This window comes from Medicago truncatula, chromosome 6 (genome assembly GCF_003473485.1).
Source record: "Medicago truncatula cultivar Jemalong A17 chromosome 6, MtrunA17r5.0-ANR, whole genome shotgun sequence".
Taxonomy (NCBI): Eukaryota; Viridiplantae; Streptophyta; class Magnoliopsida; order Fabales; family Fabaceae; genus Medicago; species Medicago truncatula.
Window position 1 is genome coordinate 41,280,709 of NC_053047.1, and position 24,544 is coordinate 41,305,252.

At 30.4% G+C, this 24,544-nt stretch overlaps 3 protein-coding genes across 3 annotated transcripts; 1 reads left to right on the plus strand and 2 right to left on the minus strand.

Moving 5' to 3' along the window:
* Positions 1–8,772: 8,772 nt before the first annotated feature.
* LOC25496964 (senescence/dehydration-associated protein At4g35985, chloroplastic) lies at positions 8,773–12,122 on the minus strand. The gene is made up of 5 exons (XM_013597714.3): positions 11,501–12,122; positions 10,780–10,916; positions 10,345–10,511; positions 9,747–9,831; positions 8,773–9,065 (listed from the first exon to the last, which is right to left on the minus strand). The coding sequence occupies exons 1-5, from the start codon at positions 12,074–12,076 to the stop codon at positions 8,906–8,908; spliced, it is 1,125 nt and encodes a 374-aa protein (XP_013453168.1). The 5' UTR covers positions 12,077–12,122; the 3' UTR covers positions 8,773–8,905.
* A 2,765-nt stretch (positions 12,123–14,887) lies between these two features.
* On the minus strand, positions 14,888–17,414 carry LOC25496965 (senescence/dehydration-associated protein At4g35985, chloroplastic). Its single transcript, XM_013597716.3, has 3 exons — positions 16,815–17,414; positions 15,429–15,556; positions 14,888–15,321 (listed from the first exon to the last, which is right to left on the minus strand). The coding sequence occupies exons 1-3, from the start codon at positions 17,319–17,321 to the stop codon at positions 15,282–15,284; spliced, it is 675 nt and encodes a 224-aa protein (XP_013453170.2). The 5' UTR covers positions 17,322–17,414; the 3' UTR covers positions 14,888–15,281.
* Positions 17,415–19,244: 1,830 nt separating this feature from the next.
* On the plus strand, positions 19,245–24,536 carry LOC25496966 (cytochrome B5-like protein). Its single transcript, XM_013597717.3, has 6 exons — positions 19,245–19,401; positions 19,534–19,651; positions 19,785–19,825; positions 21,714–21,791; positions 22,185–22,276; positions 23,984–24,536. The coding sequence occupies exons 2-6, from the start codon at positions 19,570–19,572 to the stop codon at positions 24,048–24,050; spliced, it is 360 nt and encodes a 119-aa protein (XP_013453171.1). The 5' UTR covers positions 19,245–19,401; positions 19,534–19,569; the 3' UTR covers positions 24,051–24,536.
* Positions 24,537–24,544: the final 8 nt, after the last annotated feature.

Below are 24,544 nucleotides of genomic sequence, written 5' to 3' on the forward strand. Positions count from 1 at the left end.
ACATTTTTTTTATTAATTATTTTGGGGTAATTTTGTCCATTTCAAAAAAACAAGGGGACAAAATTGTCCAACACAGTCAACAATTATCATCCTCTTTTCTCTTTCTTCTCCTCAGAGTCCAACACACCAATTGCCGTCGCACACTCCATCACTGTCAACGCCGTCGTCCTTCACACCAACCGTTGTCCACTATTTTTCTGGTTATCGGATTTAAATATGAAAATTCATGTAAGAGATGGAGCGTTCTGGCAAGGGAGAAGAGATGAGATCTGAAAACTCACCAGATTTGGAGTTACATGCAGATGGGTCCTTTTGGATATTGTATCTGAATCTGCTGCCACTAGAAATGATCAAGAAGAATTTCAAATGTTTACATGTACCACTGCTACGGATCTAATCCAGAGTGAGAAAAAAAAAAAGAGTCTGCGTTAAAGAAGAAGAGAGGTGAGAATGAATTTTTTATGTTTTAATTTTAAATTTTTAATTAGAAATGCGTCATGTCAGCGTGTGTATGGGACGTGCATCCTTTAAAGGGTGTTTACCAATCTTTTCCCTACTTGCAAAGCCCACGATCGAGTGTCTCCATATTTAAATTAAATTCCATGTGATTAATGATGGAGTACCTTTTTTTTTGCAAAAAAAATTTGTGGGTTATTTCAAATTTTTTATTAAAAAAGTCGTGGCCCTAGTTTCACACTGATAAGTAAAAAGTACGTAATAATTAATATTAATATTTAGTATTTAGACATGAAATGAAATGTATTGTTTTTTGAAGGACATAAATGGATTGAAAACGGATTAATACAAATAGTATTATCTTAACGTAGAATTAAAATAAAATATTTCACTCAATAATAAAATATGATGTAATAGTTATTTTAGTCCATGAATGTGTAAGGAGTAGTCACAATAATCCTTTAATGTATCGAAATTCTAAAATAGTCATTGATTATGTACTTTGTTAGTCAAAATAGTCTCTAACGTTAAAATATTCCTTCAATACTCACAATAACTTTTTTCATATAAGAACCGAATTGACAATAAGTAAATACTTATAAGAATCTATACGATAATAATTAAGTATATTGAAAGACTAATATGACAATATTAACAAAATATTTTGAAGACTATTTTGACTAATGAAACGCATAATCATAGACAATTTTTGAATTTTGATACATTGAGAGACTATTGCGAGTACTCTTTATACATTCAGGAACCACAATGACTATTATCCCATAAAATAATTAATGTTGTTATGATTAATTTTAAAATTATATAAAGTAATACACTTTTTTTAAGAGATAATCTAAATATCTAATACTTATTTTTTGATATTTTTCTTTTACTAATTAACATTTATAAATCAGACAAAGATAAGATATATGAGGAGTACCACCGTCCTCACTCCTCATGCATCACATGATTTTTTGGTGCATGCAGAGTTAAGAAGATATTGTCTTATAATTTAATCATGAGATTTAATGGAACCCTACCCACTAATTTTTCCTTCATCTAGTTTTGATTGATTAATTAACTATTTAACGCATCATCATCATTATCATAATTCAAAAACATCTTTAAAAATGGTTAGTTCTCTACTTTATTTAATAATTACTAGAGAGCGTCATTATCTTGGACTTATATATTTCATAATTAAATTAAGGGAGTGGAGCAGGTAATGTATACAAGCAAAAGTGTTCACACTCATCTGAGCAAATTCAATTGTCGTTTCATCTTTATAGTATGTCACAAGTTGCTTCTTTAATTTATAACAGTAGCTTTCCATTTTTGGACAGACAATAAAAATTAGATAATTTTTTCTTATAAAAATAGTATTACTTAAACAACAACTAGTATTAAATAATTGCGTGAAAAAAACTAGCGTTAAATAATAAATAGGCTTAATACATTATTTGATCCCTTAACTTATTTTTGGTTTTCACTTTGGTCCCTTAACTATAAAGTGTCTCAATTTGATGCCATAAATTTTCTGCCGTTTACCGTTTTGGTCCTCTCCGTTAATTTTTTAATGTCTGATATTTTTCATATGATTATAACCGTTTGATTTAAGGTCCATAGTATACTATGGTGAACCACCCATATCTGATTTTTTTTTCTTTCCTTCTCTTCTTCTTCTCCAGACCAGAAATCAACAACAAATTCAGAAATTCAACAACAAAATCATCATCACCAAAAAACTAAAACAATCTTGTACTATACAATAGTTGAGACACCTGCCATGCTTGCTACACCATTTCAACCACTATAGCCCCTTTTGCAGAAACCACAACATAACACAATATCAAAAACTTAAGGGGAAGATTATCTATGTCAATTGAAGGCTTTCGCCGTCTCAGTCCTTTCTCGACGAAATCGTTACTTCACGTTGACAAGGCTTTCGCCGCTGCCGTCACATAAAGTTTCAACCTTTCAACCTTGTAAACGTCCTCCGCGAAGCCGACGCCGATCAAGACGGTGGTAGCGCGATAATTCATGGTTTCATCTCTAAATCAATTGAATTTCTGTTTGGATCTAGATTCGATCAGTTGTTGTAGCAGTTTCTACAATATGTTATCGCCACTGTTTTGAAGATTCTGTTTGGATCTAGATTTAATCAGTTGCTGGAGCAGTTTTTGTAAGCGGAGATGAATGACTTCTTAACGGCTGGAGAATGCGCCGGCGTAAAAAACACCTTAAGCTTGAACGGAAGATGGTGGTTTTCGCCGGAGAATCGATGTTGATATGCAAACTGCAAAGTGCAGGTTAAGAAGTAGCAATACAATTTACGATTTGTAAAGAGATGGTGATTTGTAATGTTGAGAATGTTTTTAAGAGGCTAAAATATGGTTTTAGTCCCTGTAAATATGCCTCGTTTTGATTTTAGTCCCTGGTAAAAAAAAAAATTGTTTTTGGTCCCTGCAAAATTTTTTGTTTTTGAAAATGGTCCCTTCAGGAACTATTTTCAAAAACAAAAAATTTTGCAGGGACCTTTTTTAAAAACAAAATATTTTGCAGGGACCAAAAACTACAAAATTGGTTCAGTTATAATGTGCCACGTATGCAAATCATCACAAAAGTGGGGTCAGGGACTATTTTCAAAAACAAAAAAATTTGCAGGGACCAAAAACAATTTTTTTTTTACCAGGGACTAAAACCAAAACGAGGCATATTTGCAGGGACTAAAACCATATTTTAGCCTTTTTAAGAATTGTTTTTAGAAATGATTATGGTCCTGGTAGTAATCTGTTTTTTTTAGGAATGATTATGTTGATGAAGATAGGAGAAGAAGATGAAGAAAGGTGAAAAAAATATCAAGTGTTGGTGGTTTATAATAAAAAACAATAGACCCTACATGATCCAACAATCCTCTTTTAAAGAAAAAAATCAAAAGTTAAAATTTAAAAATTTAATAAGGTATATGGTGGACCACCTTGAATCATGGTCTACCTTAGATATTTGATGTTAAAAACTAACGGAGAGGACCAATACGGTAAACTACAGAAGATTTATGGGATCAAATTAAGACACTTTATAGTTAGGGGACCAAAGTGAAAACCAAAAATAAGTTAAGGGACCAAATGATGTATTAAGCAATAATAAATATAAACCTGAGTATTAAATAATTATCTTAGTTTTTTTTTTTGGCAAATATTTTTTTTTTGTTTTTTCAAACAGGAGTTTAAGATTTTATTATATGAAAATGACACTAGCAGCACACGTAAATGATTTGACTAATTAACTACCTACCTTGAGGGAAATCACATGGATAATTGGTCATATAGTCTTGTGGGAATAAGTTAGATCAACCCACAAGTATCTATGGTTTAGATCATGCCTAATCAAACTTTAACATTAATGGAGAAGGCTAAGAATTTTTTGGAAGACTAAGGTATCTAGTTACTATATTATAAAGATAAGTTCCTAGAATTTTCCTATTTTGCCTTTAGGAGGGGCATTTTAGTAATTTCTTATTGATGGGTGTGGTTAGTGCCACCTCATCATTTTTAGGTGCATTTCCCATTTTGCCCTTCATTTTTTTTAATTATTTTATAATTTTTATATTTTTAATAATTTATAATTTTTATTTTTTTTAACTATTTTTCAATTTTTTCACCCAAATTCAGTTGCTTCTAAATTGCCATTGTGGGAGAGTAAGGTATCGCTTGACCCGGCTTTTTTTCAACTTCTCTACATTTTTAAGGAGAAGTTAGGTCAAACACACTATCAATTATTTTAATTTCAATATTGTTTGATCATCACGACCTCACAAATATTTTTATTCACATTGTTATTTAATGATATCAAATACTTTTATTTCCTTTCTTCAACCTCGCAAATATTTACACACACGCATTAACGTTTAGAGTAATATTTTATGTCCGTCTGTCTATGTTTTTGTTACGCTAATGCATATAATTTTTTTAGTGTTGCTTGGTTGAGTGCTACCTCACCGATTTTTTTAACTACTTTCCAATTTTTATATTTTTAAATTTTTTTAACTATTTTCCAATTTTTTCTCCCAAATTTAGTTGCTTCTACACTGCCATTGTGGGAGATTAAGATACCGTTTGTCCCGGTTTTTTTTTTACTTCTCTACATTTTTAAAGAGAAGTTAGGTCAAACAAAATATCAATTAAGTACTTACTAGAAAGGGAACATTTTTTAATGCATAGAATTGAATGGAATGAGTTTTGGCCAAAAGTTGTTGAATGCTACTTTAAAAAACTACTTCTCGACAATATATTTCACAAGCACCTCTTTTCAACTCACGCTGCGAACTTTTTCTTTTATTTTTTTAATAATATATTTCAATATGTTTTCTTTTCATTTGACTTTATTTTATTTTATTTTTTTGAACAGTTCCATTTAATTTTATTATCTTTTTATCACTTATATATTTAATTTCAATATTGTTTAATCATCACAACCTCACATATATTTTTATTCACGCCGTCATTTAATAATACCAAATATTTTTATTTCCTTTCTTCAACCTCGCGAATATATACACACACATTAACGTTTAAAGTAATATTTTATGTCCGTTTGTCTGTTTTTTGTTACGCTAATGCATATAATTTTTTTTAGTATTGCTTGGTTGAGTGCTACCTCACCGATTTTTATTAACTATTTTCCAATTTTCATATTTTTAAAAACTTTTGACTATTTTCCAATTTTTTTATTTTTAACTATTTTCTAATTTTTTTCTCCCAAATTCAGTTGCTTCTACACTGTCGTTGTGGGAGATTAAGATACCGTTTGACCCGTTTTTTTTTCTTCAACTTCTCTACATTTTTAAGAAGAAGTTAGGCCAAGTACAATATCAATTAAGTACTTACTAAAAAAGGTACTTTTTTTAATGCATAAAATTGAATGGAATGAGCTTTGGTTAAAAGTTGTTGAATGCTACCTCAAAAAACTACTTCTCGACAATTTATTTCAGAAGCATCTCTCTTCAATTCACGTTGGGAACATTTTCTTTTATTTTCAAATATTATATTCCAATATATTTTTTTCTTCCATTTAATTTTTTTTAACCGTTCAATTTAATTTTTTAAAGGATGTTCCATTTAATTTTATTATCTTTTTATCACTTATATGTTTAATTTAAATATCGTTTAATCATAACAACCTCACAAATATTTTTATTTACGCTATCATTTAATGATACATAATATTTTTATTTTCTTTCTTCAACCTCGCAAATATACAGACACACATATTAGCGTTTAGAGTAATACTTTATGTGTGTCTGTTTTTTTGTTACGCTAATGCGTATAATTTTTATAAAATTTTGATTTTAATTAAAAGTAAAATATTAGATGTCTTTTCTTCAAAAAAGGTATAGATGCCTAAAAAAATTATGCTTATCTTTTATATATATATATATATACATAAAAGGTATAGATGCCTAAAAAAATTATTCTTATCTTATATATATATATATATATATATATATATATATATATATTGCACCTTTATATCGTAACAAACTATGCATATTTTTTTCTTATTCAAAAAAACTAAACATTGCTAAATAGAAAAAGTATTATTTTCTATTTTGTCAACATCTGATGATAGAATTTTGTATAAGTTTGATAATGACCCGAAAAATATCTTTTCTTATGTAGTAGGAATATAGTTGATGTAACACTATGGGAAAAATACTCCGTAGCTTTATCATTTCCCATCTATTTACCTTGAGTTCCTTGCTTCCATTTTGTAGTCAATGGCAACCCAAATATATGTAACAATTGGTCAGGTTTGAGGTTGCTCATCAACCTACATTATCCGATTGTTGAGAAGTTTAAGACTTAGCAAGTTTGCATTATGATTTCACAATACAGTGTTAGAGTAACTTATTATTTCACAATCCGATTTGATTGTTTTTTGACCATGTTTCTTGAATTGTTGTCGTGACTTAAACACTTCTCAAGCTCAGAGTCAAAACTTCAGTTAGAACTTAAGTCAGAGTTCGACTTCTTCTCAACGTACTTCGTACAACGATTTTTGCAAACTGTCTGAGGTTAGGCCAATTGCTGAATTTATAAACTTAGTCAATGTCTGCTTTTTTTATGCACAAACATGCTTTGAGTTTTTTTACGCACAAATTAAAAATACATATTGCATTATTCTTTATTTCATGTGCATAATTTGTGTTAGGAAACATATTGCATCACTATTTGGAAAACAACTAAATTCAATCCTATCCAGTTTGGATTGTATTATGAGAGTTGCACCAAATGTTCGAAGACATCAATGTCAATTGGTGCTAGCTACATATGCACATGCGGAAGTAATGCTTAATTTCCATTTGTTTCAACAACGTTAATTGGTCAACGGGGTACATATAATGTACATGCATGCATTTATCTAGACTTTATAGGAAGATAATAGGATGATAAATTAGAAGTCATGTTACATTTTCTTTAGCTTAAAATCAGTTATGCTACCTTTATTTTATAAATTATATGTAACTATATTCGCATACATCTTATCCATGTAAATATGCATTAGACTAATATTGCAGTTATTTTCCTGTTTAGCCTTTCCCAAACGAGGTGTCAAGAACAATTATGAAAGGAAAGCGCAAAACAATCACTCTCATTGATGACCAGACACAGAGACAGTATAATTGTCATCTCATTACCGCCGATAGAGCAACCTATGAAAATTACTTGGGTGGGCAGTGGTTCAATTTCTGCAGATAACGAGTGATGGAAGAAGGCGGTAAGCTCATCTTTGATCTCGAAAAGTCACAGAACAACTTGCAAATTCGAGTTGTTCCAAAGTAGATCTTTATTGTTGAACTATTTTAACTTATACTATTTTGACGTATCGCTTTGGACTGTAGTCGTAAACTATCTTGACTTTGGGATGTCATTTGTTCTTTTCATTTTGTCTGATGTAAGTATTGGCAAAAATTCCTTTTTGGTTAGTCTATGAAACTTGCAATCTCTTTTATAAACCTAACTATTATGTAACGTTAATCTGCACATTGTTGGTTCCTTGGTTCCAATTAGTATCATGTTAATTACAATGTTGTTTTCCTAATCTCTTGAGAAAAATAAAACATGCTATTTTCCTACAGTAAATCTTTATAATGCTTTGGTAAATGTTTTAGAAATGTACATATATATAACTTCTAATTAACACTGCAATTTGTTTTGTACCTAGCACTTCTCAAATGAGATATCAATGACATTTCTAAAAGGAACACGGAAAACAATCACACTCATCGACAAACAAGCTCAAAAAAGGTATAAGTGTCGCTTGATAACGACAAAGAGAGCAAGTTACAAAAAATACTTAGGCGGCCAATAGGTAGGTGATAAGTTAACTTTTGATCTAGAGAAGACACCTAAAAATATGCACGTTCAAGTCGTTTCCAAATAAAGATTTGGTGTTCATGATCCGCACTTTCAACAGATCACCTTAACTCTAATCCTAGACTAGATTATCTTCACTCACTGATGCTACTTCTTTGCTTGATTTCATTTGATGTAAATATGGGTATTACAACAACACTATTTTTTATAATTTTGGATAATATGTAAATTCACACATCATTGGTTCCTTTATTGGTTCCAATTGTTTTCATCCTAAATATTATGTCAATTCCTAATCTCATAAATTGATTATATGCTCTCTTAATCATCCCATACATATTTTATGATGAATCACAATGTTTCGTCGTTTTATCATCTCTTCTTTCAAAGATTTTTTTTATCAAATACGTTACTGAACCCGTGCGAAGCACGGGTTTGTAACTAGTATATCTTGGAAAAAAAAATTATTTGGTTAATCAAATATATGGAAAATTTAAGTTAATCAAATATATGGTTTGTATGACCATATCTGTTTAGTTGCGCGACCACTTTTTTTTTCAGAATTTATTTGGTTAACTAAGTGGAAAAATGGTGGTCACGCGCATTTTAGTTGCGTGACCACATTTTTCAGCTTCTAAATAGTGGTCACGCAACTGAAAAAATGTGGTCACACAGACTATATATTTAGTTAATTGAAGTTTTGGTACAAAAGGGTGTACACATTAAGGGTGTCAACTTATCTTTATTCTTTAATTTCCTATCAATTGGTGCTTTCCAAAAGGGGATCTTTTAAGCATATTATATTAGTTTGTTTGGTAGTATTGTGTGTAGAATTATTTTCAAAATGGTGTGATCTATGTAAATTTGATCTCATAAGAGAAAATGTGTTCAATAGACAATGATAGAGTGAATGTTACTATCACTTTTCAAATAAAAAAAATTCAAGCATTGCTCCCTGAGATTTCAAATTACACCAACACAAAATACTTGTAGAATTCTGAAGGAAAAAATCCATGACTTAATCTGTGTTAAATACAAAGCAACATGATTGTGTATTAATATCTAATTCTAATCTAATATTTGCTTGTATTTTTGGCAGAATTTCTGAGTGTAGCTGCAGTAGAAGCTGGATTGATGGCCTTTCTAATCTTAGAAACATTCCAAGCAGTATTAGCAGCATGTCCTGCAGTTGCAAATACATGCTCAGTTGCTTCCCCTGCTTCTTCCCCATACCTGTATAACCAAGACACACACTCTTGTTAATTTGGATATTATTTTACTCATCTAGTATTCAATTTTGTAATTTTCACTCTTTTTCATTGATTTGGTTGGTAAATAATTAACGTGGTAGATTGTTAAATCTGTCTAAAAAAATAGCCTATATCTGATAGCGGACGTGCCTATAGTGGATAACATATAAGTTAGTTGATAGTTGATAAATTAATATGTTGAGTTTTTTACGTGTTTGGTTAAACTAGTTGTTCAACTCACTGCAAAATATGAAATGAGATAAAATGATTATTTTTTTAATTAACATTTGATCTTTTTCAATTAAAATAATGAGGGAAAAAACAATGTGCTATAAGTTAAAAGATCAAATGTTGTTTGAAGTAGCATTACGCTATAAGCTAGTGAAAAAATGTTATAAGTTCATGAGAGAATATGGTTACCAAACAACTCTATTTTGATTATACGAGCTTATACGCGATGAGTTAAATAACATTTGTTAGTTTGCTACAATTAAATAACATTGTTTTTTTTTAATGAAACTATAGAAGAAGAAGAAAAATGTATATGTAAGCCAATCATTAAGGGTAAAATTGTTATTTGGAATGAGTAAAATTCAATTTAAACAATTAAAATTTCCTTTGTGGTCTAACTATATATTTATGCTAATAATGTAATGAATTTTACCTGTTAGAAACCATTCTTGTTGCAGCTTGGGAGGTGGCAGAAAGAGTTTGTTTTTCAGCTGCCTCTGCTGCTTCAAAAACCTTGTCTGTCACATTAAAAGATTAGTATACTAATCAAGTTGATGCTACCACTTGTTAAAAATATAAGATGGATGTGTACTAAATTGGCTGACATACTTTAATTTAAGCAATGTTTTGAAATCAAACCAGAGATCAAACATGTGAGACCTCCGAATCATGGTTCAATAAGTTGAATCGGATAACCAATAAATAAGTTTTAAAAAATATAGTATTTTGAAGAAAAAGATGCACAGGTTGAACCAACTGGGTTGAATGTCGTTCCACCCGGTTCGATCCAGTTGAGATAGACTTGGAACAAATTGTGGTTGAACTACGGTTTTTAGTTGAACCGACCAATCTATTCAGATTCTGTAAATACTAAATTTAAGAGACTAATTTGCTATTTCGTAAATTTAAAGATTAAATTTCGAAACTCTTACAAATTCGAGAACTAAAATGCTCCTTGTTGTTGTAAAGATTATACTATTGTTACTCAATAAGATCATCAACTTTGGTTTTATGAGAAGAGTTTTACTTACTGACTGCATCAAGAGAAGCCAACAAGACCTCTCCTGGAAGCATCTTAAGGAATGCCTGTCCTGGTTGAGATTTGAGCACAGGAGCCATCAATGATCCACTCACTATTCCAACACCATTGAGTAAAGATTTGGACAAATGTTCTGTCATATTTGTCAACTTTCTCACACTATATTGCAAACAAATGAAAAACTAGTTAGACTCAATTTTCTTAATAGTAATGTGCCCGAGGCACTGTTTAGCATATAATCAATGTAACATTTTAACTCTAGATTAATTTTGATGCGCTGTCATAGTAAAACTTTTTACCGTGTCATCCAATTATAAACCATCATTTATATGACTTTTCAGATAGATATGATTAAAGTCATGTATTTTTAATGATCTAACGATTATGATTGATTGACAGCGTAAAAAAATCAAATATTTTTTAATACCGTATGAGATTTTCATTCATTCTGTTGTTCTTTGTGGCAGCAGCAGTTTTGTTGTTCATACTTTCTTTGACCATTCCATTGCCACCATTTTTCTTATCTGAAGGACTATTTAGGATAGTTTGTCCTCCTTTTTGAACCTGATTTCAAAACAACTTTTAGATTAAGCATAATGATTAATGATTACTTTTCAAACAAAAATTCCTTAACAAAGACATGCAGTTTCATGTAGTAAACAATTTCAATCATTGATTTGAGATCGAGCGATTTAAATTATACATTCACTAAATTAGTTTTAAATAATCTCGGTCATTAATTTTGATTGAACGGTCGTGGTTACAAAGAACAAATTTCCATATTATAGCTCAATCTAAAAGTTGGCTATTTGGTATAAAACTTAAGGCATCTTATGAAAACAACTTATAACTTTACATGAAAACAGGTTTACTTTATTTTATCTTTTTATCAAAAAAATATTTATACACTATGAAGCACGGATACAGTCATGGACACCGGACACGGCACGAACACTGACACCGCTAATAATTGGAGAAAATTTCATAATTCAGTGTAATTATATATCGTGTCGGTGTCGGACATGTCACATGTCGGACACGTCGCGTGTCTAACACTGAGACATGCCTAATCTGAGGAGTGTCTGTGATTCATAGCTTATACATAAGCACTTATGCTATAAACACTTAATTAAGTTGTATATCCAAACCTGATTGGTGTAAGCATTACTACACATAAAGATACCCTTAACAATCTGACCAGTTCCACCAGCAATAGCCTTAGCAAGAAAATGATTATAATTTTCAACACAAGGAGCAAACTCTTCCCAATCAAGATCACTCTTCTTCTTACTCAATTTCAAATCAGAAAAGCAAGAGTGTTCCTTAAGAAAAGATTCAACCAAAGCCATACTTCCAGAGAATTCATGTGGAAAAGTAACACCATAGCTTAGAGGCTCATGACCATCTTTCACAGGCAATGAAAAAAGATAATGAAGACTATCAACTTTCACAACTGGTTCATCTTTTGTTAAAGGAAATTGAACATTGTTTCCTATTTTGATGATTGTTGCTAAAGATACATTTTCATCAACTATTTTTATGATCATGAATTGTCCTTGTGTAAGTTCATGTGCTTCTCCTTCATCCATTAGGTAAACTCTACATCCTGGAATTTGTATAAGAATTTCTTGTCTTAGGGTTTTCGGTTTTGTTGAGGAATTTGTAGATGCTATAGGAATGGATTTTTCCATTGGTGGTAGGGTTTTGGAGTCAGTACAACCCATGTTTGTTTTTGATGTGTTTTGATTTATGGACCGTTTGGAATATGAATAGAGATAGTCATAGATAGAGATAGATATGTAGATTCAAAAGTTTATGCTTTTTGATATATTCTTAGCTTTATTCTGTTTTATAGTGATTGGTGATTAATATGGTATCAAGGTATAATGTTACTTTGTGTGGAATTTGGAAATGGAATTTGTGATAGAAATTTGAGAGCTTGTTCAACAATCTTCATTAGCATCACATCTTATGTGACAGGAAATATTTTATTATAAGATGTATTTTATTCTTTCTCCATTAATGTTACTCATTCTTTTATGAGTTTCATAACTTTAGGCCTATGTAAATATATAGAAGTCTAATCATATTTCATTTTTGTTATCAGAACCACTATTAATAGAGTGGGGAAAATCGATCCTCTAAATTGTAAATATTTGTCGAAATAGTATCTTATTATTGCAAATTAAGATACACATTTTTTGAAATTGTAAGATATCATTCAAAATTATAAAAGACATATTTGAAAACGTAAAACATTGATCAAAAGTTATCCTCGTTAGAACTTAGAAGTTATGATATGACATATTAACTGAACACGTCTCGTTGCATGCTAATCTCGCATCCATTTCAACTCACTAGAGACTATTGAACATGTCACATTACATGTTGATCACACATCCATTCCAACTCATTAGAAACTATTTGCCTCCGAAATTTAGGGTTTAGGGCATGCATGAATGATGTCCTTGTTTGTTTTGCTTTTGTTTGATGTGCATGTATATAGAAGAAGGGGACCCTTCCTTTGTATGTAACCAATTGTTAACCTTCATGTTCCTTTAAGGATGAGGAACTTGCATTTTTCCAGTATTGATTAATTTTTCTATTCTTTCTACCTTCATTGTTGCATAATGTGTAAAGTTTTCATATTTTTTGGAATAACATCTTTCTTGGGATACGTACATCTATGAAGAATACTTTACTTCAATGGTTGGAAAATGTACAGACCTTTATTCTGTACTAAAAATTTATAAAACAAAATGATTTGGTATATAAGGGAATCAGATATGATAATATTGTTTGATTTTTATTCTTAATTGCAGTTTTGATCATCTTATTTTTATCATTTTGTGAAATCGGTTCCCTATTTTAAAATTCGGCAATTTTGTTTCATCTATCAAATATTTTGTCTAAAATATTGTGATACGATATGTTTTAAATGAAGTTTTTAAGGGAATTTTATTACAATTTCATCGATATTGATCTTTTTCCATCTTTATATCATATTCCACGACAATAGAGGACCAAAATTGTAATTAAACCTTGATTTTAAATGTTATTGGTTACCCTTAAAAAAATGATTTTAGTTACGACAGATATATCATGAAAATTGTTTTTCTAACATCAAAAACTTCCTAAAAGCACATGTAAAATACTTAAATTTACTCAGCGGTAGTTAACTACGGCCGGCTTATAACTAGGAAAACCAACATTAGTTAACTACCGCTGAGTTTTTTAATCATTTCCTTGCGTTTTTAGAAAACATTTGAATGTCAAAAAAGCAAGCTTCATATATCATTGTTTGATTTTTGTCGTTATAAAAAATTCTTTGGTTTTGTCCATCCAAATATACCACTTTCCATACCCCCCCCCCCCCCCCCCCGCCCCGCCCCGCCCCGCCCCAATATCATTTTAGATGTACACTTCTAAAAAAAATGTGAATTTTATACCTTATGAAAGTACATTTATGCCATCTATATTTTTTTTCTCAATAAAAAAAACTCTATAATTTTAAAAAATTTGAGATGAGAAAAGTTGCTCTTGAAGTCCTTATACTCTGAAATTGAAGGAATATTCAAATATGAGATATTTTGCAGATACACGCACATGTGTAAGTGACACAAGGTTGTGGGGTATCAATAATTACGCATATGATCTACATCAATATGGTGTTGAACTTCTTGAATTGGTAGAATAGTCTCTTAATGAATCACACTTAAAAATTATGTTTTCTATGGATAATGTTATGACAATGAATGATAATAGACCGAAATATGTTTGGCTTTAGAAAATATTTATTAAAAAATATATTGAATTGTTTGTTATTGCATTGAGCTAAGATTTATTTATAGTTTTCTTAATGATATTTTTGTTTATAATTTATTTTTTCTAATATAAAATTAACTTTTTTTTGACAAACAAAAATGAATTATATTAACACCGCCATAGCAGTTCTCTCAGCACAAGGTGTACCGAAAAGACTACTAGAAAAGATACAAACAGTTCACAAGAATGACAAGAAGTAGTTAACCAATGCCTAAACACGACAATGAACTCAACCACCACAAATGATCACCAAACATAAAAACAATAATTTTGGCTTTCATCCATCACAATGAATAATATAAAATTAACTATATTTTTTAATATGTGTGAAAATGTTTAAACGACTTGTAATAAAATATAGATGAGTGAGTTGTCACATTTTTTTAATGTTGTTTTGTTTGTTCTTCTTCATGTTTGTAAATTCAGTCGTGTGGTGATAATTTTGCTCAATTCTAAAAATTGTTTGATAATTTTTGGGTCCGTCTTAATTCTAAAATATACTCCAGTTTGCTAATTCGATTATGTGCGGTATTCATAGAACATATTTTAACTATTGCTTTCTTTTATTATATAAAAACAAATTGTAGCATATGAGATACTTTGATTTATCTTAATAAATATTTTTAAAATATCAAATTTTTATAATTTTTGTCAATACATAATTAAAAATATAAAGATGTCAAAGATATATATTGGCATGTGTGCAAGAGTTGATAAAGCTATCTTTTTGGGACAAATGTACTATTAATTTTATTCAATTCAAAAAACACGCAGGAATTAAAATTGCACATAATTTAACCTTGAGGCTAAGAACATACTTAATCCTATCGTTAACGGTTCCATGAGAGTCGATTCGAGCTCAACAATTTCATATTCTCTCTAGTCTCAATTATACAATACTCTTTACTTTTTAAATTCATTTAATAAATTATGTATGTAGTTTATATTATAAACCTAGTGTACCGTTATTTAATGAACTTAAAACATAAAAAGTTGTTTATAATTGAGATCGGAGAAAGTATATGTATTTTATAACACGACGCCTCCATTTCCCAGTCACAATCTTTGTGCACTTCGAGTTGGAACATGATCGGGTTGTGTTCTTCACTTCAATAGCCATTGTTGAATGAATCGTGACAATTTTCTAGATTGAAAAAGAAATCAAACATGAGTTAAGTTTTTAATATAAAAATCTAACACGTTACTTATAGAATATCATCAATAACAAGTTAAGTGTTAAGTCTTGAATACCGTATAGGGTTTTCATTTGTTTTGTTGTTCTTTGAGACACCAGTTTTTTTTCTTGTATTTTTTCTATCCATGCCACCTTTTTTCTTATCTGATTTCCTATTTAGGGTAGCTTGTGCTCCATTTTGAACCTGATTTCAAAACAACTTTCAGATTAAGCATATAATGATTAAAGATTCAATGATTACTTTTCAAACCTAGAGGATAAATCAATGTACTCCATCCGTCCTAAAATGTAAATAAAAATTGATTAACAAAAGTTAATATATTTAGTTCAAAATTTGTATCAAATACATCAACTTATATTAATCCATTTTTACTTACATTTTGAGACGAATGGAGTATATTAGTAGCGAGAGTGTGTTATTAGGATCTAGATTCACCGCATTAAACAAGTTTTGCTCTAACTCGAAAGAAAACCAAGTGTGTTTGAATTCATTTATTAGATCTTATCTTTTAACATAAGCACTAATCGAAGAAAAGAAAATGAGGGTTTATGGAAACAATTAACGATAGGTCCATAAGTTGATTTAAGTTTGTTTTTTTGATAAGCTCTCAGTTATATCTTATGAAAATGGCTCATATCTTATATGAAATGAGTTTGACTTTACTTTATATTTTGTTATTATTAGAATTTTAGCTAGGTGTAGAAAAGCTCTTTGAGTTTTGTTTTTTTAAGTACATATAGTTTCGGGAAAAGTACAAGGGTATTCTCATCCTTAGGAAAAAAAAAAAAAAAAAACAGTCAACGTCATGAGTTAAGATAAAATAGAGAGTTCGAAAATCATTCGTAATATAAATAAGGATTCCTTAATTTCCTAGCAATAAACCATCTTTAAGAGGTAATTTTGATGACTTTTACAATCTCTTCTGACTCCCAAGTTTTAGAAGAAAAAATAACCTCATTTCAAGCTTCCTAAATTTTTCAAATTGTTGAATGTCAAATGAGTGTGAGCCCTTTTTGATGTTTTATACTCAAAGAAGATGATGAAAAATATTTAAGGAGTGAAACAATATTACCGGGTAAAATCACCCTCGTTCTAATCCATTTAAAAATTGCATAACAAATCCTTCCAACAAAGTAGTATCTACAAAACAAGTGATCCTCCACCTCTTGAATACTCGGACCAACTGGCAAAACTCCTCTACGAGATAAGTTTGAGCGAGTAGGAAGTCTAGCAATAATTAATTGCCAAGAGAAAATTTGAACTTTTTGGAGTCAAACTAAGGTTAGGACAGTTATATCTAGTTACAAGTAGTTATACAATGTGCTAGAGATTACACTATCTCTTTGTGAGCTCTAGATTAACTATTCTTTTGATAATTATAGAAATAGCTTATGCATAAACATTTATATAATAAGCGTTTAATTAAGTTGTTGATCCAAACCTGATTGAAATTGATTTTACCAATGAGGATACCATGAAAATTCTGACTGGTCATTCCTGAATTGTTGTTAATAATATTTCCCTTCTTACTCAATTCCAAACCAGAGAAGCAAGAGTATTCATTAAGAAAAGAATTTAGCAAATCCATGCTACCAGAAAATTCATGTGGAAAAGTAACACCATAGCTTAGAGGCTCATGACCATCTTTCACAGGCAATGAAAAGAGATAATGAAGACTATCAACTTTCACAATTGGTTCATCTTTTGTTAAAGGAAATTGAACATTGTTTCCTATTTTGATAATTGTTGCTAAAGAAACATTTTCATTAACTATTTTGATGATTGTGAATTGCCCTTGACTAAGTTCATGTGCTTCTTCTTCATTCTTTAGATAAACTTTACATTCTGGAATTTGTATAAGAATTTCTTCTTGTATGTGAGTAGTTTTTGGTTTTGTTGAGAACTCTACAGAAGAAGCTATAGGGTTCATGCGGTAGTTTTTTGCCATTGGTTGAAGAGTTTTGGAGCTACTAAATTAGCAACAACCCATGTTTTATAGCTTTATTTTGTTCTTTGTAGTCTGTGGTCGGTGACAGCGCCCGACACAAGGGTAAGGCCACTAAATCACTTGTTCTAGGTTTACCCACAAAAAAAAAAAAAAATCTTTAAATTTTATTAAGTAAAAAAAGCCTCGTATACAGAAAGTCTCGTATGTCAAAATTTATTTTAGGTCTCACTAATTTTTATAGATTATTGGACTGACCCTATTCGCGATTAATATAGTATCAAGACATAATTTATATTGGTCTCACTAATTTATGTTGCTCTGTGTGGAATTTGGAAATGGAAATGGAATTTGCTGTTTAGAGAATTGTACAATGCCCTCTTCAAAAAAAAAAAAAGAGAGAATTGTACAATGCATTATTCTTTCCTCCACTAATGTCCTCATATTCTTTTACTATGAGTTTAATATGTAAATATACATACATTTATTCTGCACTGAAAATTTTCTAAACAAAAGTCAGAGGTGGGAAAGAGAATCAGATAAGATGAATATTGTCTTTGACTTTAAAATTATGCCCAGATAAGGTAAAAAAAAACATACTTTAAGGGTCTGCTTGTTATAGAATAAAAAAAAAAAATTACTTTACTTTGTTTAAAAGAAAACTTACTAAAAATTGCATAAACTTTTTCGAACTCATTTGTTAAAAATTAAAAGAGTGTTTTGATATTCAATAATTTAAATATTTATTGTTAGAGATTTAACATAAGAAAATTATTTTTAGATATTTCTCAAAAAATAATTTTTATGGAAGAAACTACTCAAAATTGTTTCTCGTTTTAAGCATTTATTTATTATCCGAAACAAAATCGCATAAAAATGATGACATATTTCAGATGACTAAACAAAATTCTGATTTGTCTTCGTGATCTTAGCTCAGTTGATAAGGACAATGCATAATATATGCAAGGTCCGGGGTTCAAACCTCGGCCACCAAAAAAAAAAAAAAACAAATTCTCATTTAAACTTTCACTTTTAAAAAACATTATAAAAAAATGATGAAACATTTTTAAAAGAAGGTATAACTAACAGGTCCTAAATCCTTTTTTTTTTTTTTTTTTAAAAAAAAGATAAATTAATCCATCTAAATTGGTATTGAGGAGAATCAAACTTAAAACCTTAAAAAGGAGCACACTCCAAGATCCTAAATCATCCTTAATAATATTGTAATTGCGTCATAGTTCCCATGCATTGCTCAAATTTCGGTGAAAATGCTTATCAAAAGATAGATGTTGATTCGGAAGATATGTTCCAGTCGATTTAGCAACTCAAGGGCCTATGAAGCAATTACCAATGAAAATTGCTATATGGACCTCGTAGCCTGTTCAAAATCCCTTCAATTTATCGCAATGTACCTTTCGATGGTACAAACCTTTTGAAATGAATAATGATATTTGCACAACTATTTAGTGACAATTTTTTAGACAACTATTTTTTCTCTTTTCTTATTGGTCAAAAATAGTAGAGAAAAAAAAGGAAGGGAGAGAGTAAGAACAAAATATGAACGTGATAGAGAAATTTATTCAAAAGTTATCATAAAACATGGATTGATGCTAATTCATTTTATCTTCCGATCGACTTTTTTTCAAGGTTGAACAACCTAGAGACCCATATAACAGTTTCCTTTACCAATAATTTATGCTTACGAGATCTTTGTAAATTCGAGACGCTTTAAGCCAAATTCAAAGTTGGGCATGAAGACCAAGAACATTTCGATCATTCATCTTTTGTCCCCCACAAATGCTCGTTTCTATACAACATTTTTTTTAAGGTTTCAGAAGATAACTCTCGAACATTGTTTTTTCGAACAAAAAGCAAATAGGGGGTCAAAAGAGCAACTATCAAACTGTTCAAGCCAGGCCCACTTGAGCCCAACAACAACACAACTCCCATTGTCGCATGATTGTGTCGTGTTCTTACTTGTTTTGACTCACAACAACTCATTCACCACTGATGAATAAATCCTGACATTTTCAAACGTTGTTTTGTTTCTTCTTTTTCATGTTCCTAACATCATTGATCACTGGTAAGTGAAAAAAAAAAAAAAAAAAAAAAAAAAAAAAAAAAAAAAAAAACTTGATTCTCTCTCTATAATTGTTACTTGTTATTACGAATATGATTGAATTTGGATACCCTTTAATTTTTTTCTGTGTTTCAGATTGAATTAAGCATTAAAGTTTCAAACTTTACTAAAATGGTATTGCTAATTGCACTTGCATTGCTTCTTGGTATTTTCATTGCTTTTCTTCTTTTCAACCCAAAACTTCACAAATCTGGTTAGTACCCTTTTTTTGTCACATTCTTATCATTATATTATTATAATAATATTTTGATTTATGTTAAGATTTTAACATTTGAATGTTCATGTGTTTATGCTTATGTGATGTGATTTGTTTGCATCATTCTCAGGACAAAAGGGAAAAACTGGTTCCAGCTCAAACACTGATAAGGTATTAGGGTCTGTTTGGATTGACTAATTTAAGTTGAATTTAATTAATATACTCTGTCAGTGTATAATTACTTTACACATGCATCCACTGACAGAGCATATTAACTAAGCTCGTTTAAGTTTTACTACTGGTATAAGCACTTGCGACGCTTGTTTGATATAATTAGTGAATTGATAGATATTGTTAGAGTTTGTTAAAAGTAGTTAAATGTTGGTTAGTATTAGTTTCAAATTATACAGTTAAAATGTGTTAGTTTAGTTAGGATTGCAATATAAAGTGGATCCTATTTTTAGCTTATTTTTATAAGTTTTTTTAGGATAACTTATAAAAACTGCTTATATATTATACAAAAACAGTTTGACTTTATTTAATCTTCTGTTATATAAATAGCTTATTTAGCGCTTATATGATAAGCACTTATGCTTTAAGATGCAAAATAAATTGTTTATCCAAACAAAGTCTTATTCAACCGATAGCTGAGATCTTTTTCTGTCCTTATTTTTAATGTTTTATTTTGCTGGTAGGTCTACTATTTCATTGATCATAGAACCATTAAGTTGAATAGTGTGATTTTCTATTTGTGTTACTACTTTTGTTTTACCAAGGAATGGTATAATTTATAGAACTACATTTTGGATCTAGGTGAAACTAACTCATTTGTGGTTTTGTATTAGTTTTTTGTAAATTAGTGGATCACCAATGTATTCCCAGAATCGTAGGTGCCGTGCCGTTCGGTCCCACAAATTAATGAAATTCTAAAATGGTCTGTTAAATTGAAAATCTTTGATCATATTAGTCTGTTTTAGTTGATCAATTTTGACTATAAAATTAATACAGAAGGACTAATGTGACCAAAGTTTGTCACAGAAATTATTTTGAAATTTTATTAATTTCAGGAACCAAATTCACTGATAACTACAATTTTTTGGACTAAATAGGTGTTGGATTCTAAAAATTCTAAAAAAATTGTTGTATATATTCTGTACCATATTGTGTTGAATGTGTGTCACGTTATATTTGTGCTTTCTAGAGGCTAAGATGAGATTTCAACCCAACAATAGAGAGCGTGTTAAAAAGGGAGTGTTAATGATTATCTTGGTAGATTCTCCTTTTTGACATGGTATGATATTTTTCATACTTGTTTCTTGTTTGCGTTGAGCACACTCTTAAAAGCAAAGGCGTAACTTATAGGAGGCCTTTAAATCAGATCTATCATAATGATGAGATTGAATGAGTAAGGATTAGAGTTTACCATTTTGAAATTTAGGGGTGCTAGTGAGAAGTAATTCTGGGGCTGCTATTCTGCAGATCCTCGCTTATTGAGTGGAAGTGGAACGACCATCTTTTTTAGCTTACACTCGCCTGATGTTAGATAGGACCTCCTTAGTATTTAGAAGGAAAACTGTCACTCACACTTTTCAAGTCTTGTACATGGTGTTTTAAAACCAAACTGACAGTTGAGCCTTAAACTGGCCTTTACTACGGTCCTGTTATTTTGGTAGTTCGATTGCAGTTTCCGTCTCGACTCGGTTTTTTAAACAATGATTATAGTTGAACCATGACGAGATGTCTCACCAGTTCGATGTCTGATTCGGTTTTTTAAACAATGATTATACAAGCCTTAAGATAGTTCGGTAACATGAAAATTCACTTGCCATTAGCTTCATTTCACAGAACTAGCAATTGTGAAATGGTTTATTGGACCAGAAGTAAATATGTGTGAGCTGGGCTTAAATATTTGAGAACATAATATGTTGTGTTATCTTTTGCCTAAAGGAAAATTTTACATAGGAAAATGTGTCTAAACCTTGATTTGTGTGCTTTTTAGTCATGCTATAAAAAATTTATCCAATTTGTATCATATTTTTTTGCTGTATTTTGCTTGCAGACATCAAAATCCTATAGTAAAACTGAAGTCACGTTGCATAACACGAGAACAGATTGCTGGATAATCATCAAGAACAAGGTATGATCTTTTATGCGCCTTTTTAATGTACTATTCCTTTGGCTTAAAACCAAATAGTATTTCCATATCAAATCTTCTGTTCAGCATTAAGGCCCTGTTTGGATAAACAGTTTAACTAAGTGCTTATAGCATAAACGCTTATCATTTAAGTGCATATGTGTAAGCTATTTTCTACAGCAAAGGTTAAATAAAGTCAAATTGTTTTCGTATAAGTTATAAGTTGTTTTAATAAGCTATCATGGAAATAAGATGTAAATAGTTTATGGACATATCATACAAGTACGTATGCTAGTAGATAAGCTCAAATAAGGCAGTCCTGATGCTATGATTTTTCACTTTTTCCTTTGTAATTGATCCAGAGCTTTCATTTTTTTGGGTTTCAACTCACTGTAGGTATATGATGTCACCTCATATGTGGAGGAGCATCCAGGTGGTGATGCCATTCTAGCACATGCTGGAGATGATTCAACTGAAGGATTTTTCGGGTATGCATACATTCCTTATGTACCTTTTTTGTGATGAAGAAATATTTCTGAATTTACCTGTTGTTATATTTTTGGCTTAATTGCACTTTTCACCCCTATCTTTTGCCAATTGTGCGATTTTGCACCCCATGTTTTTAAACGAGCGATTTTGCACCCCATCTTTTTCCCCCTTTCTGATTTGGAGGCCCCCCATGAATTTAGTGATGATGTGTCTGATTTTGATGACGTGTCTTCATTTAATATTTGCCACGTGTGTAAATGTAATTTTTAAAAAACAAAAAATTGATTTTGGAAATTAAAAGAAACGGGAAAAAAATTTGGTGACCAAAAAAAAAAGGGAAAAAAATTGACAGCTCTACCATGAATGGAACCAGTAATCGATATTTTTTGTTTAAAAAAAATCTATGAATAAAATCCAAATGGAAAAAAATTAAAATAAATAATTAGGTTTTTTTAATTGGTTTTGTTTTAATTTTATTTTTTTAATTGGTTTTTGTTTGTATTTTATTTAATTTTAATTTTATTTTAACAAGATCTGCATTTTCTTTTAATTTCCAAAATCAATTTTTTGTTTTTTAAAAATTACATTTACACACGTGGCAAACATTAAATGAAGACACGTCATCAAAATCAGACACATCATCACTAAAACACATGGGGGGCCTCCAAATCAGAAAGGGGGAAAAAGATGGGGTGCAAAATCGCTCGTTTAAAAACATGGGGTGCAAAATCGCACAATTGGCAAAAGATAGGGGTGAAAAGTGCAATTAAGCCTATATTTTTCTTACTGAATATGTTTTCTCATTTTTCCCAATGGAGTATTTCATGCTTCCTTCTTGGGTATTTATTAACGGGATTAAGCATGCCCTCGTTGTTCTTATAAAATATTGATGTTACGGGGAACTCGGAAAGAAGTATAAGTTTCCAAAGTTGTGAAAGATTCTTTTGAAAAATACCTGAAAAGTTAGGATCATATTTTGTATGTCAGATCAATTATCTCAAACATAAGCCATTAGGTCAGAATGAATAGATAGTTGTGTTTAATGATGTGTATATAAAATTAAATATAACTATAGTATCGTCTTCCAAGCTCATCACAATTTCTTGTTATTTGAAAATCTTATAATGTTCTTCTAATAATCTAATGAAGTTATCTGGTCACACATAAAAATTGGTTTTCGGTTGATAATATATTAATAATATCATGCTATATGACCTCATGTCTACAAATAAGCGTCATAGTACCTCTTTCAGGCGAGGTATCAGTCTTAAAAAAGAACGTGTTCTTCCTCATCATGTTTATCTTTCACATGCAGCCAATCTTGTGAATTTTTATGGTCATAACTCATCAGTTTTATTTTCTAACAAACAATTTGAACCGTTTTCACCGTCACTTTTGTTGAAAAAATTCTTCCCATTTGTGTGTCGTTTTCAAAGTTCAATGCCAACATTAACTACTGTTTTGTCAATAATACCTTTTAACTAATATTGCAGAACAAGGAATAGAGGTAGCAGTTAGCACATAACTTATAATAAAACACTTTAATCATATTTCAATATAAAAAAGGCAATAATGTGAAACTTCTTTTTAACAAAGCTTAATCTCATGTTGGATCGCTTCATTTGTATTTAGTCCTCTGTATGTACTTTTTTTGCCGTTAAGTCCATAATACCTTTGTAATAACTCATCTGCCTCTTACATTGCAGGCCACAGCATGCAACTCGGGTCTTTGACATGATTGAGGACTTCTACATTGGAGACTTGGAGCAATAGCCAATACTACACTTGGATTTCCATTGCAAACTTATGTTTCGGTCCAAAAGTATGTTTGCCTCAAAGGAACTCTAGAGATATTTGGGATTCATTTGTACGATCACAGTTTCTAGGCGGCATTGGCTGGTTTGTAACGTTCAAGAAATTTGTGATTCGACAATTCCAATATTATATTTCTTGTTTGCCCCTCATTTTTGCGATCCTTATCTGATTTTTCATCTTCATTAGACAGTAGTTCAGGTGTTACTGTTTGAAATTGGAGGGTAATCTTGTCATTCTCAGGTACTTTGTTATGAACATATGATTATCCAGGCAATAGCATGTCTTGTCTTGTAATTGTTTAAACTTAACAAATGTACTGTTTAGGTAAAAGCCATACAAGAAGCTTATGTGTAACAGAAAAATGGAATCATACAATTGAATGTGAATCATTGACTGTATCTGTATGTACATTTAGTGGTTCTTGATTGTTATACATGAATTACAGAACTGAG